Source organism: Loxodonta africana, chromosome 20, assembly GCF_030014295.1.
Source record: "Loxodonta africana isolate mLoxAfr1 chromosome 20, mLoxAfr1.hap2, whole genome shotgun sequence".
NCBI classification, from domain to species: domain Eukaryota; kingdom Metazoa; phylum Chordata; class Mammalia; order Proboscidea; family Elephantidae; genus Loxodonta; species Loxodonta africana.
In genome coordinates this window covers 69,344,093-69,362,358 of record NC_087361.1, presented here as the reverse complement: position 1 = coordinate 69,362,358, position 18,266 = coordinate 69,344,093, and the positions used below count along the sequence as shown (strand labels likewise).

The 18,266-nt window shown below is 50.0% G+C and overlaps 2 protein-coding genes across 2 annotated transcripts in view; one reads left to right on the top strand and one right to left on the bottom strand.

Annotated features, from left to right (window-relative positions):
• Window positions 1-8,088, top strand: part of CNTN2 (contactin 2) — a 22,257-nt gene extending 14,169 nt beyond the window's left edge. The window contains exons 16-22 of the mRNA XM_064273323.1: window positions 1,422-1,492; window positions 1,789-2,023; window positions 3,113-3,225; window positions 4,878-5,064; window positions 5,351-5,463; window positions 6,845-7,013; window positions 7,394-8,088. Coding sequence (XP_064129393.1) covers window positions 1,422-1,492; window positions 1,789-2,023; window positions 3,113-3,225; window positions 4,878-5,064; window positions 5,351-5,463; window positions 6,845-7,013; window positions 7,394-7,503 — 998 coding nt within the window. The 3' untranslated portion in view covers window positions 7,504-8,088. The remainder of the gene's footprint in view (window positions 1-1,421; window positions 1,493-1,788; window positions 2,024-3,112; window positions 3,226-4,877; window positions 5,065-5,350; window positions 5,464-6,844; window positions 7,014-7,393) is intronic.
• Window positions 7,895-18,266, bottom strand: TMEM81 (transmembrane protein 81). The gene has a single exon (XM_023548310.2). It carries the CDS (start codon window positions 16,669-16,671, stop codon window positions 15,841-15,843), a length of 831 nt encoding a protein of 276 aa, XP_023404078.1. The 5' UTR covers window positions 16,672-18,266; the 3' UTR covers window positions 7,895-15,840.

The following is an 18,266-nucleotide window of genomic DNA, read 5'->3' as shown; positions in this document are numbered from 1 at the left end:
CCTCATTTCAAAAATGGGCCAACCTTACAATTGCATATGAATCTACAATTATCTCAAAATAAAAGGTTTAAATTTTTTTTTTTTAATGGAAAAACCACAGTTTGGAGACGGGAAGGGTCACACTGGCAGAGTGTGGACTCAAACCCAGGATCATGGGTGGTGGGCAGATGACCTCCTGGGAAGGCTTCAGCTGCTGACATCAGTTAATGAGGAAGGTGTGTGTGTATAAGTTGTGCAGGCGGGTAGGGAAGCAGCCAGTGTTTGCAAGTCCTGCTTCCTTAGCCCTAACAGGATCAGTATCTGCCCACCACCCTCAGAGCCTGAGCCGGGAAGGAAGGGAGGAGAGAGCAGACAGCCACAGGCCCTGGTCAGCACCTGCTGGGAGTACCCTGTCCACTCTGCAGTGGAGCCCTCCCTGTGGCTGCCGTGGCCCTGGAGCCATCGGGGGAAGGCCAGAAATAAAAGCCCTGGGGTCCTGGGAGGGGCTGCAGCACAAAATCAGGACTCTGCCTCCCCTCCTCCCACCCAGCCAACCTGCCCCACTGCCTGCTCAGTGGATGTACAGTGAGGGTCTGCTTTCTGGTCTCCCTGAGACGTGTTTCCCTATATGCTCCCAGCTGACTCTCCACACTCTTTTTGGAATCACGGAGCATCTTCAGCGGGTACCTCTACTAAATAAGGAATTCCAGGAGAGCACTTCCTTTGATAGACCCTAAACTTCTTTCAGAGTCAAATGTGGGTGGCCAGGGGTCTCCTTCATTCTAGCATCCCAGGAGTTGATGGGCTCAAAGACAACTGGGATGCAGAGGAAAGATGGTGGACTTTGAAATAAGAAGAACTGAGTTCAAATTTTGGCTGTGCCACTTATTAGCTGTGTGACCTTGGGCAAGTCACATAACTGCTCTGGGCCTGAGTCTTTCTACCTGGAAATAATAACTCCCACCTCATAGCATCAAATGGGCAATGTGTTAGGGCAAATTTTTTAAGCTATCACCATCAGAACCAAGTGAAAAGTCTCCAATTGCTAGATACTCTGCTGAAATATTTTGACCCTCAGCCAAGCCACCCCCTTCTAAGTGGTGCATGCTGATAAAATACATTCTTCTTTTAATATCAGCCTTGTTTAATACTAGAGACAACTAGGAAATTAAATCTGCCACGAAAAGAAAAATAATAATAAAATACCCTGGAATCGCCAAAGAAATGCCTTTTGTATTAACTGCAGTTCTGGGTTATTTATCCCATTTAATTTAAAGCAAACAAGAATTGATCTGTTTAGTTTAAGCCAACAGGAGAGAAGAGGAAAATGATCTTTTATGGAACATCTAATGTTGCAGGATGTTTTACAGACACGGGCTCAGCATTTTTGTTGCTTCGTTGCGCATTAACAAGCCACATCTGTGTACCTTGTCCCCTCACAGCCCCCTCGGTGGCCCCCTCAGGGCTCAGCGGAGGAGGTGGAGCCCCGGGAGAACTCATCATCAACTGGACGGTAAGCTGCCCAGGACAGAAGCAGAATGTGCCTCCGATTCTCTGGGGGGCGAGTCCTGCCCTCCCTGCCACCCCCACACACTGGTCTCCGGGCTGGAGTAGAAAGGGTCTAAATAGAGCTGCTGCCCCGTACCGACTCAGGGGCTGACTACGTCCTCTTCCCCTCCCCGGCCCTGCGTCCCAGCTGCTAGCCCAGGAGGCTCAGGCTGTCCCTCTCGTGAAGGTTGGGTGGAGCCAGAGGATGGGCAGGGAAGCGCGCCCACGGCCCCACAACCATGCCACGCTCTTGCCCCTCAGCCCATGTCGCGGGAGTACCAGAACGGAGACGGCTTCGGCTACCTGCTGTCCTTCCGCAGGCAGGGCAGCGCTAGCTGGCAGACCGCCCGGGTGCCCGGCGCCGACGCCAGGCACTTCGTCTACAGCAACGAGAGCGTTCGGCCCTACACGCCCTTTCAGGTCAAGATCCGCAGCTACAACCGCCGCGGAGAAGGGCCCGAGAGCCTCACTGCGCTCGTGTACTCGGCTGAGGAAGGTGGGCTGCCCCTGGCACGGTCCAGCTCTGCCACTTACTAGCTGTGTTACCCTGGGCAAGTTACTCAACCCTTCTGAGCCTGTTTCCCCTCTCCATAAAATGAGGATAACAGTTCTCTCACAGGCTGTAAACTAAGCCAAACCCATTGCCGTGGAGTCGACCTGCCTCACAGCAACTCTATAGGACAGAGTAGAACTGCCCCATGAGGTTCCAAGGAGCCACTGGTGGATTCCAACCACTGACTCTTTTTTTTAATTGCATTCTACATGAAGGTTTACAGAACAAACTAGTTTCTCATTAAATAGTACACACACTGTTTTATGACACTGGTTAACAACCCCATGACATGTCAACACTCTCCCTTTTCAATCCTGGATTCCCTATTACCAGCTTTCCTGTTCCCTCCTGCCTTCCAGTCCCTGCCTCTGGGCTGGTGTGCCCCTTTAGTCTTGTTTTGTTCCATGGGTCTGTCCAATCTTTGGCTCAAGGGTGAACCTCAGGAGTGGCCTCACTACTGAGTTGAAAAGGTGTCCGGGGGCCATACTCTCAGGGTTTCTCCAGTCTGTCAGGCCAGCAAGACTGGTCTTTGAGTTAGAATTTTGTTCATTTTCTCCAGCTCTGTCTGGGACCCTCTATTGTGATCCCCATCACAGCAAAGAACTGGGGACCTTTTGGTTAGCAGCCAAGCTCTTAACCACTGTGCCGCCAGGGCTCAGGGCTGTAGTGAGAATAAAATTAAACAAGACAGTGATTAGCATACAGGAGATGCTCCCTAAGTGAGCTACGGTCCCTGAGGTGGGGCTTGTGGAGAATGCTACTCCAGATCCCACTCAATACCATTGGAGGAGGTTAAGTGAACACCTGGGCCCTAGGCCATTAGCCTCATTTCTGCAACCCCTCCCCCCTTTTTCTCCCTGGTCAGGGCTGAAGAGGGAGGTTCTCTGGGGAAGGCCGAGGGTCAGAAAATGGGCTCTGGGGGTGTCCTGGGCTCTACTCTAAAACCCTAGCAAGGATGCTCTCAGGTTGGGGCTGATCTGTAGGGCACAGGGAGGCCGTGGGAGACCAAACTCATTCTTTTCTGGTCCCCAGAGCCCAGGCTGGCCCCTGCCAAGGTCTGGGCCAACGGAATCTCATCCTCGGAGATGAATGTGACGTGGGAACCAGTGCAGCGGGACATGAATGGTGTCCTCCTGGGGTATGAGGTGAGCACTGACCCCTGGGCCTGGGGAAGGAGGGTGCTGGCTTCAAGGCCAGGTGGGGGCAATGCACAGCTAGGAACACCCCCTGACAAGTCACTCCCCCTGCAATCATCCACTCGCTGACTTGGCAGAGAGGACCCAGTCTAGGCAGCACTGTGGATACAGACTGAGCGCCCCCCGCCCTCTATGTCTGACATAGATGGCCGCACAGGAAGCGTTGGCTCAAGGCCAGCATTGGAAGCAGCGGAGCCCAAGTGGGGAGGAGCAGGCTCTGGAAGGGGCATGGCCTGAGAGACTCCTTCCCACCTCTGCTGGGGAGCCCTCCCTGGGGCTGCTGTTGCCCCAGGATTCAGCCTGGCACCCCTGGAGGGCACAGGGAACATGGGCCAGCTGATCTTCCAGTCCTGGGAGAACTCTGGGCCTAGCAGTCAGTGACCTAGCTCTAGGCCCATGGATGACTCTACGCGTAGGTACCTGTGGAGCAGATGTAACACAAATGAGAGTAAGAGAAGGAAAGAACATTAGTCCGAACTGTCATTGTCTGAGGGAGACTCATCAGGCTGGGTGTACTGGTGATATTGTAAATTCCATTCCAGTAAGCGAGCTCTGCACAACAGCTGAGGCAAGACACAGTGAAGAGAGAAATCCAAACTCTGCCCTTGATTTTAAACGTTGTTGCTGTTAGGTGCTGTCGAGTCGGTTCCGACTCACAGTGACCCTATGTACAACAGAATGAAACACTGCCTGGTCCTGCGCCATCCTCACAATCGTTGCTATGCTGGGCCCACTGCTGTAGCCACTGTGTCAGTCCATCTCATTGAAGATCTTCCTCTTTTTCGCTGACCTTAACATGCCCATGATATTAAGCCTTAATATCATGATTGCTATTAAAAAATGGGTTTGCATTTACTGAGCAGCCATCATAAGCTCGTTAGGGGTTGGAGGGCTACCTTGCAAGTACAGATAGGCACTTCACGCTGCTGTGGTGACTTCTTCAGCTCTGGTCCAGTGCAGCTCACGCACACTGAGTCATGTCAGTCAGTGGAGACGTGCATGTTGCTATGACACTGAACGGGTTTCAGTGGGGCTTCCAGACTAAAATGGGCTAGGAAGAAAGGCCTGGCAACCACTTCCTAAAGTCAGCCAATTAAAATCCTGTGGATCACAGTGGTCCAATATGCAATCACGGGAATGACACAGGACTGGGCAGTTTTCATTCCGTTGTGCATAGGGTTGCCATAGTTAGGGCCCAACTTGATGGCAGCTAATAACAACGACAAGAAGTCCTTAGCAGAATCCCCATGGTAGTCCCTGATATAATTAAATGGGAGTGGGCTCTGGCAGGCCGCTGCTAGGAGGAGTCTGTGTACACCCCGACTCATCACCCACCCATGCCCTCATTTAGTCCACGTATTAAGCATCTTCCTTGGGCAGGGCACTCTGCTGAGCACCCAGAAGACAAAAGTGACCACCACTGACTTGGGTCTGTTCTCTGAAACGCACAGCTTAGTGTCCAGGCTCTGAGACCCATGACCGAGTCACTAGGGCCAGGGTGAGGAGGAGAGGGCAGTATGTTAGTGTCCAGGGCCTGGGTCAGGTAGCCCTGAGGTCCTGGGCCTGATCCTGGATGCTAGGGCACCCCTGCCCCCCTTCAGATCCGCTACTGGAAAGCTGGGGACAAAGAAGCAGCCGCTGACCGAGTGAGGACCGCAGGGCTGGACACCAGTGCCCGAGTCACCGGCCTGCACCCCAACACCAAGTACCACGTGACTGTGCGGGCCTACAACCGGGCCGGCACTGGGCCTGCCAGCCCTTCTGACAGTGCCATGACCATGAAGCCCCGTGAGTCCATCTACCTGGGGTAGAGTAGGGGGGTGGGGCTGATAAGACAAAAGCTCCAGCCCACAAGCCCTGGGCCGGACAGAAACATGGCAGCCAGCCTAGCGGAACGCATGGCCTCTGAAGCGCCTCTCTCTCTTGGCTTTGCATGGGGCTTGTTTCTCATACAGTGGTGACAGAGTATAACTGCTATAGGCAGACCTCCAGAAAAGGGCTGGCTAAAGAGCAGGGGGCAGGGTGGAGTGGGGAAACATCATCAAGTCTCCCCAACTCTCCACCTCCCTGGCAGCTCCACAGCGACCTCCTGGCAACATCTCCTGGACTTTCTCAAGCTCCAGTCTTAGCATTAAGTGGGACCCGGTGGTCTCTCTGCGGAACGAGTCTGCAGTCACTGGCTATAAGGTGAGGAAGGGACCAACCAGGCATCAAATGGTGAGGAACAACTTATCTGCCTTTCCAGTAGATTCAAGGGCTTCCCTGGGTGGCACAAATGGTTAAGCGCTGAAAAGGCTGGCAGTTGGGACCCACCCAGAGGTGACTCAGAAGACAGGCCTGGCAATCTGCTTCTGAAGAATTACAGCCATTGAAAGCCCTGTACAGCACAGTCCTACTCTGCACACATGGGCTCACCATGAGTAGCTACTGATTTGATGGCAGCTAACAACAACACAAGGGAGCTGCAACTTATATTAAGAAGGATCTAAGTTAGATGTCAGCAACAATTTGTGATTGTGAGAGGCAGGAAATACGCCAGTGGTTCTCCGGGTAGATTGTAGTAGAGACCAAAAAGGGGGCAGATATCCCACTTTGGTTAAGTGGTGTCTGGGGTCTCAAAAGCCAGCAAGCGGCCACCTAAGATGCATCAATTAATTGGTCTCAACCCACCTGGGGCAAAGGAGAAAGAAGAACACCAAAGATACAAGGGAAACATGAGCCCAAGAGACAGAATGGGCCACATAAACCAGAGACTCCATCAGACTGAGACCAGAAGAACTAGATGGTGCCCGGCTACCACCGAAGACTGCCCTGACAGGGAACACAACAGAGAACCCCTGAGGGAGAAGAAGAGCAGTGGGATGCAGACTCCAAATTCTGGTAGAAAGACCAGACTTAATGGTCTGACCAAGGCTAGAAAGACCCTAGAGGTCATGGTCCCCAGACCTTCTGTTAGCCAAAGACTGGAACCATTCCCAAAGCCAACTCTTCAGACAGGGATTGGACTGGACTATGGGATAGAAAATGACACTGATGAAGAGTGAGCTTCTTGGCTCAAGTAGACACATGAGACTATGTGGGCAGCTCCTGTCTGGAAAGGAGATGAGAGGGCAGAGGGGGTCAGAAGCTGGCTGAATGGACACAGGGAATACAAGGTGGGGAGAAGGAATGTGCCATCTCGTTAGGGGGAGTGCAGCTAGGAGTTACATAGCAAGTTGTTTATAAGTTTTTGTATGACAGACTGACTTGATTTGTAAACTTTCACTTAAAGCACAGTAAACAGAAAAAAGGGGGGGGGGCAGATAGTATCACTGTGGAAAGGCAGGGGTAAAGCCTTAGAGGTCCTCCTAGCCTAAGGACTCCGCATAAAGAGTTAGCTGCTTATGAGCTTTCCTCCCCCAAATGAAGAGCTTGTTCAAAAGCTTAGTCCTGGGCAGTGGAGACAGAAGGATGGGTGAGTGGGAGGGCCTTGGAAACCGTTGGGCCCCTCCCAGTGACTGGAGCTGGGGAGGAGAGAATGATCAACCCTGGTATAAGAAATCTCCACCTGGCTAACCCCTTCCTACAGATGCTGTACCAGAATGACTTACACCCGACGCCCACACTTCATCTCACCAACAAGAACTGGATAGAAATTGCAGTACCTGAAGACTTTGGCCATGCCCTGGTGCAGATTCGGACCACAGGGCCCGGAGGCGACGGGATCCCGGCAGAAGTCCACATCGTGAGGAATGGAGGTGCTGCCTCTCCCTCACCCAATCCCCAGGAGTATCAGGGTCCACCGAGATGCCAATCCCAACTCGGCCAAACACAAAGGCGAATGAGGAAGACAGGCAGTACCCACTTACAGAGCAGTCCTGGAATTACCCCGTCATTGCCTCCCCCCACAAAGCATCCCCGAAGGCCAGGGAAGTTAGGGTGCTCCTTTTACAAGGTGCAGGGAAGGCTGAGGGTCCCACAAAATGCTTTAGGGCTGAAAAGACCACCCAGCCATCTACACTCCCCATCCTGACACTGGCCCTCTATGTGTCTCCTTAGGAAAGACCTTGATCCTATCCAGAGGTGGGTGGGGTGGTCCAGCTGGCTGCAACTGCACATTTCTGCCTGCTGATTTCAGGAACAAGCATGATGGTGGAGAACTCAGGAGTCCGTCCAGCAGCATATCCTGGTGCCATCCTCTCCCACTCCATGACAATGCTGATCGTCCTTAGCTACCTGGAGCTCTGATCTCGACCCCCCTCCCTCTCTGCCACAGCTGGACGCCCACCTCTGAGGGACACCGCCAGCTGGCCCCGGCCCCTTCCAGACACCAAGGTGGCCCAACACTGTGCCCAAGAGTGGTTGGTTTTAAATACCTACTTTAAACAGTGCCCTTTTTGTAGGAGGTAAGATGTTCCAAATTCTGCCTCAGGATAGAACCCACGCGAGGATTGTTTTCCGTAAATTGAGAGGCAACAGGCAGTAACTTCCATGGTAATACCGGACTCTACGCCTGGGCCCTCTAGGGCACCTGGATGGAAGGAAGGAACAGACCTGTGGGAAGAAGGGGGTTTTTTAACATGATCTTTAGATCAGCAGATATGGCACTCTGGGATCCCTTCTGGACCCTGCCCCTCAGAGAAGAGTCCTGGGCCCGACAGGAACATGAGTGGACTGAAGAAACGAGACAAACCCTGGGACCAAGGGCTCTCCTACCTTCTCCTCTTGTGGGGTGGCCCAGCTGGACCCTGGCATTGTCCTTGATGACTCCACAGAGGCCCCTGGTACCACCTGGGCAGCTGAGAACCAGGGCCCTGATGTCTGCAGCCAGGGGATGATACTCCAGGCTGGGGGGTGGGGACAGGAGCTGAAAAGGGCTGAGAGGCTGATACTCCTGGGAAAGGGCATCAGCCTGGGCCTGGGACACAGTCACAATCCAGGTGAAGTTGCTCTCAGCCAACACTGCCAACCTGACCCTGTCACCTCCAGAGTGACAGAAGCCACTACACATGACTGGATGACTAAAAGGGCTGTCTTGGGGAGGTTTCCCCACTCCAAGACCCATCCTCACAGGCCCTCCCAGGGTTTGGGCAGCATGTGGGGGGACAGGAGACCACCTCCAGCTCCCCCCACCGGCCTGTGGTCACCTCCTCATCCCTCAGGCCCCAGGACCCTGCTCCAGCACCACTGACAAGCCTGGGAGAGTAATGGGAGCATTCGTTCTTTGTTTTGGAATCAGAAGTCTTCTGAGCCAAGCTGTGGTTCTGACTGCTCCCCGGGAGTGCCCTGGGACTGCTCTTTTGACAGGGTGGTCCCTTTGTGTTTCCCCAGAAGGACAGGGGTTAATAAATGGGACACGCTATCTTGCACTCTGAGTATATTACAGTTACAAAACCTCCGAGTGCAAGAGTCCTTAGAGCTCAACTTGTCCAAGCCCCTCACTTTACAGATGAGGAAACGAAGGTCCAGAGAGGGTTAGGGACTTCCCAAAGTCACACAGGCTGTAAGTGATGGAGCTGGAATAAGAGCTTGAGTCTCCTACCTTCTGGTTCAAGGCTCCCTGACCGTGCAGAGGAAGGGGGCACAAGCTGCTCCAAGGGGGCAGAGCTGAGCAGCTCTGGACTGGTTAAGAGGGCAGTCAGGGCAGTAGGGTGTGAAAACTCTGCTTCAAGATGTCCAGGTTGTTGACCGTGGGGCTCAGCAGTGGCTGTTCCTAGCCCAAGGTGCAAGCAGACTCCGGGAGACATCCAGCCTGTTCTGTCTTCTCAGCCTGGCTGTGCTATGACCTCAATCGCAGTGCTGGCTTGAAGCCCCCACCCCTTGCTCCAAGAAAAGAGGCCAAAGCAAGGACAGGGATGCCCCAAGCCACTGCTGACAGGCGGCCCTTCATGTGCGGCAGCACAAAGCAGGCATCCATGGGCACAGACACTTGGGGACTCCCTGAGCCTGTGTGCTGTCCTTTACAGGCAGAGCTCAATTTTGTTACAGTTTTGTAAACTTCCACCTCCTGCTCTCTTTTGCTGGGCAGGTTTATGTTAAATGTTTACCACTACAGTTTTTTGTTTAAACATCTGCTCATATCTCTACTCCCTACCGCCACCCAGCACCCCAGGCCAGGACTGCCTCCCTGGAGCCAGGACGGCCAAATCCTGCTCCCATGCCCACCCCCTACATGCAAGCCTCGGAGGGCTCAGCTATGCGACCCTTCTGCCATGACAGGGACCCAACATGGCCCAGCCTCCCTCCAGGCCCTGTTGGTTGTGATTTGGTCTGTGCCCAGCTCTCCATCAGGAAGGGAGTGCTGGGAGAAAGAGGTGTCCTTCCAAGGGTAAGCTGGTTCTTTCCTCATTCAGGGTTGTGGTGGGGAGGCAAGGGTCAGGTATCTTGGTGCTGGGCCCAGAAGGATAAAGTAAATTGGCACAGATCCTAACCAGTGTAGCTGGAGGATGCAGCCCCTCAGCTTGCTTGAAGCAAATATAAAAGATACTCATGACTCAATATTTTAGTTCTAGTGAGGCCCAGGGAACAGTGGTCAAGCACTTGACTGCTAACCGAAAGGTTGGTCGTTCGAACCCACCAGCCACTTCATGGGAGGAAGATGCGGCATCTTCCGTAAAGGTCACAGTCTCGGAGACCCTATGGGGCGGCTCTCCTCTGTCTACACGGTCGATAGGAGTCAAATCCACTCAACGGCAGCGAGTTTGGTTTTTTGGTTTAATGAGGTCCAGTACAAATGGAAAGGAAGGCAACTTGCTGGGAAAGGGTTTTAACCAGGAAAACAAGCCCCAGGAAAAGCTAACCCCTGTGCGGGGAGCAGTGGTTTGGGGGGTGTAGGACGATACTGACACAGATGACGCTGCAGCGTGACGTCCCTTAGATGACTGGCTAAGGAGTAATACGACCATAGGCGGCTTGAGGATATGTAGGCGTTTAGGACGGAACAGCCTCTTGTCGCGGTGGCTTGTACGCGAGCTGGCTTGAAAGGGGAAAACCAGACTGGATGGCTTTTCAGAGTCCCTTCCTGCCCCAGAGGCCTCTGGTTTTCTTCTCTGCTGGGATGGGCCAGGGGAGTAGAAGTTTGGCTCCCTCTAGCTGTGATCACTAACCTTACCCTGGCTTTCCCTCTGACACACACCAGGCTAGTTTTGCCAGCTTGGCAGCCCCAAAGGCAGCCCCAAAGTCAGCAAGGGACAGCAGCCACAAACAAGTCCTTTACCACCCAGCTTAGTGACCAATACGTGCCTTGAGGACCAGCGACACAGCCTGCAAACACCGCTTCAGGGTCTGCGCACACCAGGCTCTGCCTTCAAGGCCCTTTGCCCTTGCCGTGGTTACTTAGTCCTTGTTGCTCTCACAGTGCAGATGTGTATCAGGGGCGGGCAGCTCTCAGGATCCAGGTCTCAGGACCCAGGAAGGTCAAGTGACTCTACGGTTATTCAGGGCATCAAAGGGTAGAGATGGTGCCGGGGAGTGGGAGGACCATCTCTGAAGACGGGAAGTGAGAGCGGATTGGGAGCCCACTCTTCTCATGGCCCTCCAGACCTCAGTGCCGAGCTCTTGGGCTCGTTCCATCGTCCAACCAGCTATGTGTTCGGTTTGCGGGGGAAGGGAATTCTTTCTCTTTTTTGGTAAAGTAACAACAGGTGAGACTGGGGTTAGACATCAGAAAGAACTTCTGCAGTGAGACCCTGGAATGACTGGCCTTGGAAGGACTAAGGGGCTCCTTTCTTTTTTAGGGATCACTGAAGAAAGTTTTGACAGCTGCTGGTCATGGTCTAGGTTAGGTGAAATCAGGACTGGAGGGAGAGTCTTAGAATCAAAGTCTTTAGCAAGGAAGAGTCTTGGGGACACATCTACTGTAGCCCCTGCTCCTTGAGGAAGTGACTGAAGTCACACAGCCAATAAGAGGGAGGGCTCACCCCAGGCATTCTGTTTACAACTGCTTTTCTCAGTCCCTAGAGCCATCCAGCGTGTACCTGACTACAGGAGCCCAATATCGCCAAGAATGCTTTACTCCTGTGGTCCCTTCCCCAGCTATACAGGAACCTCTTTTCGCCTCCTGGTCCCAAAATGTGACTGCCAGCTGGGCCCGAGTCAGAGGGATGGCAGTACTCTCTCACCTGTGTTCTCTGGCACAGATGTGGTACCCTATTTCTGAGTCAGCCCTAACCCAAGCTTCATCCTGGGCATGCGGGAGGTTGCCAAGAGGTTCCTGAGGTGGTATGCCAGATGGACTAAAAGGCATTTTCTAAGGGGCTTCAAAGAGCTCGGTGGAAACAGGTGCCCGGTAGCTGAGGGGCACCTAGTGGACTTGTATATATTTATAGGGTCATATGGCTTTGGGAGGGGTAAAAACAGGGCCAGAGAGCTTTGCCAGCAGCCCAGGTAGCCACAGGGGCGTAAGGATTTAGTGCCCTTAGATGGGGTACACCGTGCCTTGGCCTCAGACTCCTCCAGCTTCCCCACCCCCCCTAGACCTGCACGGCTCAGAGCTGCTCACAGCGGGGCTGTGCTAGGGACTCCACTATTGCTGACGTGGAACCATGCCCTTGGCCTACTGTCTCTCCTGTACTTCTTGTAATGTAGTTATTTATTGACTGTGGTAGCAGGCAGTTCTTAAATAAAGTTGGATTCTCAACTTGTTGAGGCAGCTGGAACCAGCTGTGGGTGTTTTTATCTCCAGGCTAATGCACACCTCTTTTGTCCTGTCCTCTAGCCCTACAGGTTTTTATCCCACATCTCACTCCTCACACGGTCAACTCTAAGGAAGTTACAAAATACAGTCCACATTGCTTCATTCATTCCTGAGCAAAAGAAAAATTAAGCTCAGACATTTTAAGGCAGGCAAGAGTTGGTTTTTCTAAACAGGGCTGCCTTTCCCTAACACAATGGCAGTAACCTGTGTGTGCAGTAGTACTGCTTCAGGCTTCCCTGATTTCCAGGACATCTGAGGTGTTGACTCAATGGTCCCAAAGGCAAGTTTTCTCCCTGTAGTAAAGTGGCCCCTAACTGTAAGAACTTGACTGCTGCCTTTGCCCAAACCGGCCAAAAGGGTTTGAATCGCTGAAGTCACATTTCCCAGCCACGACATTCTCTCAGGCATTCAACAAGCATTTATCAGATTTCCATTTACATATGTGACATGTTCAACTTGTCCAGTGCAACGTGGGCAGGACGCCATGCCGGGAAGAGGCCTTTGGTGGAGATGAAGGTGAGCAGAGGCCCCACTACTCGGTGCTTGGCCATCTGCCCAGGACCCATGCAGCATGAGAAGCCCAGGCTGACAGCGAGCCCACAGAAGGGACCAGTAGAGACACTGGCAGATACTGCAATTGGGTCAGCTCCGCTCTGCGCCCAAAAGGGCTGCTCAGGCACTGGCCACCCTAGAGCCCACATCTTAGGACATTCATCATCCCCTCGACCCTCCAGAGGCAGATTACACGTACAGAACTCAATGAATGGAACTGGGTTTTGGTCTTCACTAACACATCTGATTCCCACTCATAGGGAGGTCCTTTGTTCTCCTCCCTACTCAACCCCTCCGTATGCTTAGAGTCAAAATTCAAGTGCCCAGTGAACAGAGGGCTATAAACCTAGAGCTGTTTAAAAGTCCAGCCCATGCTTGACCACTGGCTTGCAACAGAATGCTGGAGATGTTATTTAGCTCTTCTTGGGCCTCAGTCTCTCCATCCCTAAAATGGGAAACACTACCCCCTCAGCCCTCCTCCCTCCTCAGCAGTGTAATATTGAGTTCATTAAGTACAGAGAGAGATGCTATAATTCTACCGTCTTCTTCAAAATACAGCAAGCTATTTCCTAATTGCTTTGGCACATTGTCCTACTGGATTAAGACCAGAACTGAGGTCTGAAGTCCATCCTTTCAGAGACAGACAGTACGTGGGACAGGGCATGTGGAAAATTTAAGATCTTCTTAAACTATGAGCAACAGTAAGGTAGACTCCCTATGCGTGGGCCTAGGTCAGTGGTTCTCAATCTTGGCTATCTATCAGAATCACCTATAAAACTTCTAAAAACGAAGACGCTTAGAACTCATGACTTCAGATCTCAGTTCTAGTCCTGGTCTCCTATCCCCTATGTGATGGCACAAGCTGTCTGACCCTTCATAGATCTCATCTTTGGTTGTAAGGATCAAATGAGGTCCTTTGGGGTATAGTGCTTTGTAAACTGAAGTGCTGGACATGAGTTAGGGAATGTTATTACTGAACCATCTCAGTCCAGTGAGACTTTGAGCATTTCGTTCTTTCTAGTACAAGATGTCCCAGGTCCACATTTGGACTTTCCTTACCCCAAACCTGAATCTGCTCTTCCTCCAGGAGACCACATTTGCTCAAAGTCAAATGGGGCTGCATGAAAAGGACAAAAGGGGCTCCTCCTGGCCAAAACTTAGGACAATTTGAGCACCAAAAAAATGACATCAGTAATGGATTATATAATTCACTGAATAAAAAAGAGAATGCATTGACACCCCAGAAATAACAAGAGGGTAAAAAGGGTAAGCTCTTCTTTACAGAAAAATGCAGACTAATCGAAGGAACAGAAGGAATGATGGACTTAGAAGATTCACCATTTTGCAACACCCAACATAAGGGAGGGATCACCAATGGAAACCAAAACCTTGGTGGGAATGCTTGTCGGGGAGCCAGATAATCAACCTCCCAAGTATCATTGCCCAGATTATTAATTACAAAGGGAAAAAAATACGCCTTAGAAGAGGGCTGACCGTCACTACCATAAGCAAATGAACACTCTATCATCACCAACAGTGGATCAGCCTGACGTTATGTACCTGCTGATGTAGCGTCGTAGGTACTATCATCTATGTAGGGCTCCTGTCAAAATGTCTAAGCTGAATCCACTAGTGAGGAAATGACAAATCCAGATTGTAGAACAACAGACAAATGGCCTAGCTAGAGTCTTCAATAAAATCAATGTCATGAAAAACCAAATGCAAAGGACCTGTAATAAAATAGGAGACTAAAGAGAAATAACCAAATGTAACATGTGAACCTTCATTTGATCCTGGATCAAAAAATAACATACAATAAAAAAAAGCTGTAAGGTTTTAGAAACTGGGGAAATCTGAGCGTAGACTACACATCAGATCAGGGAGTTACTGCTCATTTTCTTAGGTGTGATATGACATGGTGGTTACACGGGAGAATGTCCTTATTAGGAGATGCATGCATGAGTTAGGGGTGAAGGGATACAATGCCTAACTTCCAGTTGGTTCCGCAAAATCTACAGGTATTTAGGAAGAAAGATAAATGTGGCAAAAATGTGAACTACTGGTGAGTCTCGGTCAAGGGTCAATAGATGTCATCAAATATTTCTTCCAACTTTCCTATGGGTTTGAATTTTAACTAAAAAAAGTAGAGAAACTAATACAGATTCTTTGGCCATACTTTAAATTGAACTAACATCTTCAGAGCTGGGGCTCAGGAATCTTAATTTTTCAAAAGCTCATCCAGGCAATTCTAACGTACAGCTAGAGAAAGAACCACCGTCTGAGTCTCTGGTTTCTGCTATCTCCTTCTGCGAACTAGAGACAAGTGATGAGAAGAAATGCTATAATTCTCTCAGTAAAATTAGCTCAGCTGGTGGTCGGGCCTGTTCACCAATGGTTCCACAAGCCAGTTATCTCAGAGTCTGAATGGCCCTTAGGTCTTAAGATTGGATTTCCTACGGAGGGATGTGGGTACTACTCCTCCCTTAGGGGGCCCTGGCTGCCAGAAGAAACCAATCCACTTGAACTTTCCCAGGAACGCAAGCTTCAGGACACTGAGAAAGCTGAAGGGAGAGAACTAGGAGCAAGCCAAGGAGCTGTGTGAATCATCAGGAGACACCTACCAGACAAGAATCCAGTGTTTTGCCAGGAAATTCAATTTAACTCTGAACAGAGAGGGTTCACCTGGGGCAGGGCCTGTAATTTATTAACACTGAGTGACTGCATGTCTATTACATACCCTAGTCTATTACATACATAATGGCATTATAACAACCTCAGCTCTACCACACAAGGGTATGTGGCCCCCTACAAAGCAGATAATTTGTTCAATGTTTATTCTAAGAAACTTGAGGGAAATGACAGCCAGACCAATCATGGGAAAATTTAAACAGACACAAGGAATTTTTAACTAAAGAGCAGAAAAGAAAAGGTTAGGTCATCATACAGCTACTGTGAATCAAGTATTTTTATTGACGAGGAAAAAAAATGTTTTCACTAGAAAAGCTATTAATACATCCTTCTACGTGAACATATTGTGGAGATGGCGAGGCCGACAAGTTGTAAAAGGTGGAAAATGAATGCCAGCTTGGAAGACAGAACTCCTTCCAGGAACAGGTGAGATGCCTGCCGTCAGTTTCCTAGGCACCTAGGGAGCAGGGGAGATCAGGAAGAGATCCATCTGGTACACAAATATATTAGAGATTACTGCCCGCAGCTACCATGATGTTACCCCTCTCCATGTCCCGCCCCCCAGACCCCCCCACATACACTCTTTTAACAGTGGGACTCCTCCCTCACGGCCCATCCACAATCTGGCAGCCAGAACACTCTCTAGAATGCTAGCTCGGCTTCCTGAACAGCCAGTCCTTCAGACGCAAAGCGTTTCTGCTGTGAAGGCTGTTGTCGCTGTAGAGCACCCTCAGGCCCCTGCAGAGCGCTAAGCTCAGCAACGCACCACCGGCCACACCACTGGCGACGCCTACTCTCAAGGCAGATGCCACATCCTTTTTCCACGTTGGATGGGGAGGCCTGGAATGGTTGTCCAGATTCACTTCCAGGCCCTCATCTACTAACTTCTGATCCTCAGTCAGGGACTGATCGAAATTCAGGTTTACCAAGTGGGGAGGGAGGACCCTCAGCCCGTAATAGAGCCTTTTGACAAGTTTCAAGTTTTTTAGCAGCTGCACGTCACACCGGTAGGTCCCAGAGTCAAACTCCCAAGCAGGTTCAAACTTCACAAAGTGGGAATTGGCTCGGAAGGGTTTGAAGAGCTCATCGTCAGTTGAGATGATACCTCGAGCAAGCCTCCAGGTAAAGCGGAAAGCTTCCTGCCCAACATCCAGGAGGTCTGAACTCAGACAACTCAGCTCAAACTCCTTCCCCATGGGAACGGTGAAATGGAGCATCCCACAGATCCAGCTCATCAGACATTCCAAGCGCTGAAACTTACACTTCCTTCTCACTCCATCAGGGCCCACCTCACAGACGGTCTCCTCCTTATAGCCAAGGCCACAGGTGACAGTACAGGTGGTGGCATTGACAACGACTTTCCCTACAGCTTCTTGCAGCTTCTTGGGGATGGCCAGTGTTTTAGGTAAAGTCACCACAAAAGGCATATAGAAGGCCAACAACAGGCTCACAAGGATGATACCAGTGGCCAAACGCTTCATGTCTCAGTAGGAATTTCACCTCAGCCAACACCCCAAGGTATTCCAGTTGAATCTTCTTCAATATTATAACTTAACTTCTTCAACATGAGATATCCTTCAAAGTCAAAAAGTATGATGCATGCATTGTCAAACAGTATACTGTAATAAACAAAAATCCAGTCCTTTTTAACAGGTTAAGCCGTAAGACAGGAAAAAAAAAATCACAATGTTGTTGTTTTATTGTCTATGCTTCTTAATCACTACCTCGCCAGTCTTCCTCCTTTTCACATCCTTTAGCAAATTTAAATCCACCTCTTAGGAAGACAAAGATGAAGACTTCAGAAGCTAAAATGAACTTCCAAATTACCTCAAATGCACAGTAAAGCTATACTGTTCTTGACCGCTTCCCCTCCCCTCTAAACTGTGGGATCTAAATTAAGGGTTTCAAAAGTTCAGTTAAATCTGACCAAACGAGAAATCAAATATTGAAGTCTAAAAAAGAGGATTAATTTGAATTAAGTTATTAACAACTTTAAAAGCTCCTAAACCTTCTGTAGTAAGGATTAAGAGCACTGTACCGGGAGGCAAGTGCCTGATCCTCCCGCATTTCTATTTCCTCCTCTGTAAATTAAGACTTCCTTGCCTACTGCAGGAAGGTCACTTTGAGCATCAAATGATACACTGTACATGAAAATATTGTGTAAAGTGTGAAACACTGTCACGTGTAAGGAATTTTAAACAGAAATAAAAATTCATGAAGGGCCAAGATGCCCTTTTAGAATTAGAATGTGTTATCAGCAAAATAAATGTTATATATATGTAGCTCCTCTCCCCTTTTTAGGTACTCTTCCTTCTCACGGGTACTGAAGATATTTTCTGGGTGAGAGGACACCTAATTCTCTCTGACTCTATACCTACTCCCTTTACTCCATAGAACAGAGGATCTCATTGTTTGCTTGGGTCAGGTTGCTAAGAGACAGCTATGATGTCAAAGAAGGATTCTCAGTCACTTAGAAAAGATTAAGTAGACACTCGGATTTGAAGATGATTAAAATTAAGGACTTAAATAGACTTTAGGAAACGTTCTTTAGGAGACAATGAATATTCAATGGATTTTAAAACAATTTAATCGAGAAAAAAAAAGGCTAATAAGGAAGAATTTAACTGTGTACTAGGTTCTGACACCCTGGTGGTGAGGAGGTTAAGAACTCGGCTGCTAATCAAAAGGTTGGCAGTTCAAATCCACCAGGCGCTCCTTGGAAGCCCCGTGGGGCAGCTCTACTCTGTCCTATAGGGTCACTATGAGTCGGAATCAACTTAACACAGGTTTTTTTTTTTTTTTTTTTTTTGGTCTTAGGTTGTGAAAAAGGTCCGTAGAAGGCAGGAGCCTCCTCCCATTCGTTTCTGTAACCATCCGAGTGCCCAGCAGTGTGGCTGCTACAAAGCAAGTCACACAAATGCCTACTGAGTAAAAAATTGGAAGAGACACTGTGGAACCTCTTTCTAGATGATCTCTTTGGTTAACACCAACTTTCTGCTTAAATCTTTATTTATAATCTTGTCTAGAAGCAGAAATCTGGACTATCCGACATCTTCTAGGCCTTCCAGTTCTGTAT

Coding starts and splice junctions, on each gene's coding strand:
- TMEM81 (XM_023548310.2), bottom strand. CDS start 16,671: ATGAAGCGTTTGGCCACTGGTATCATCCTTGTGAGCCTGTTGTTGGCC.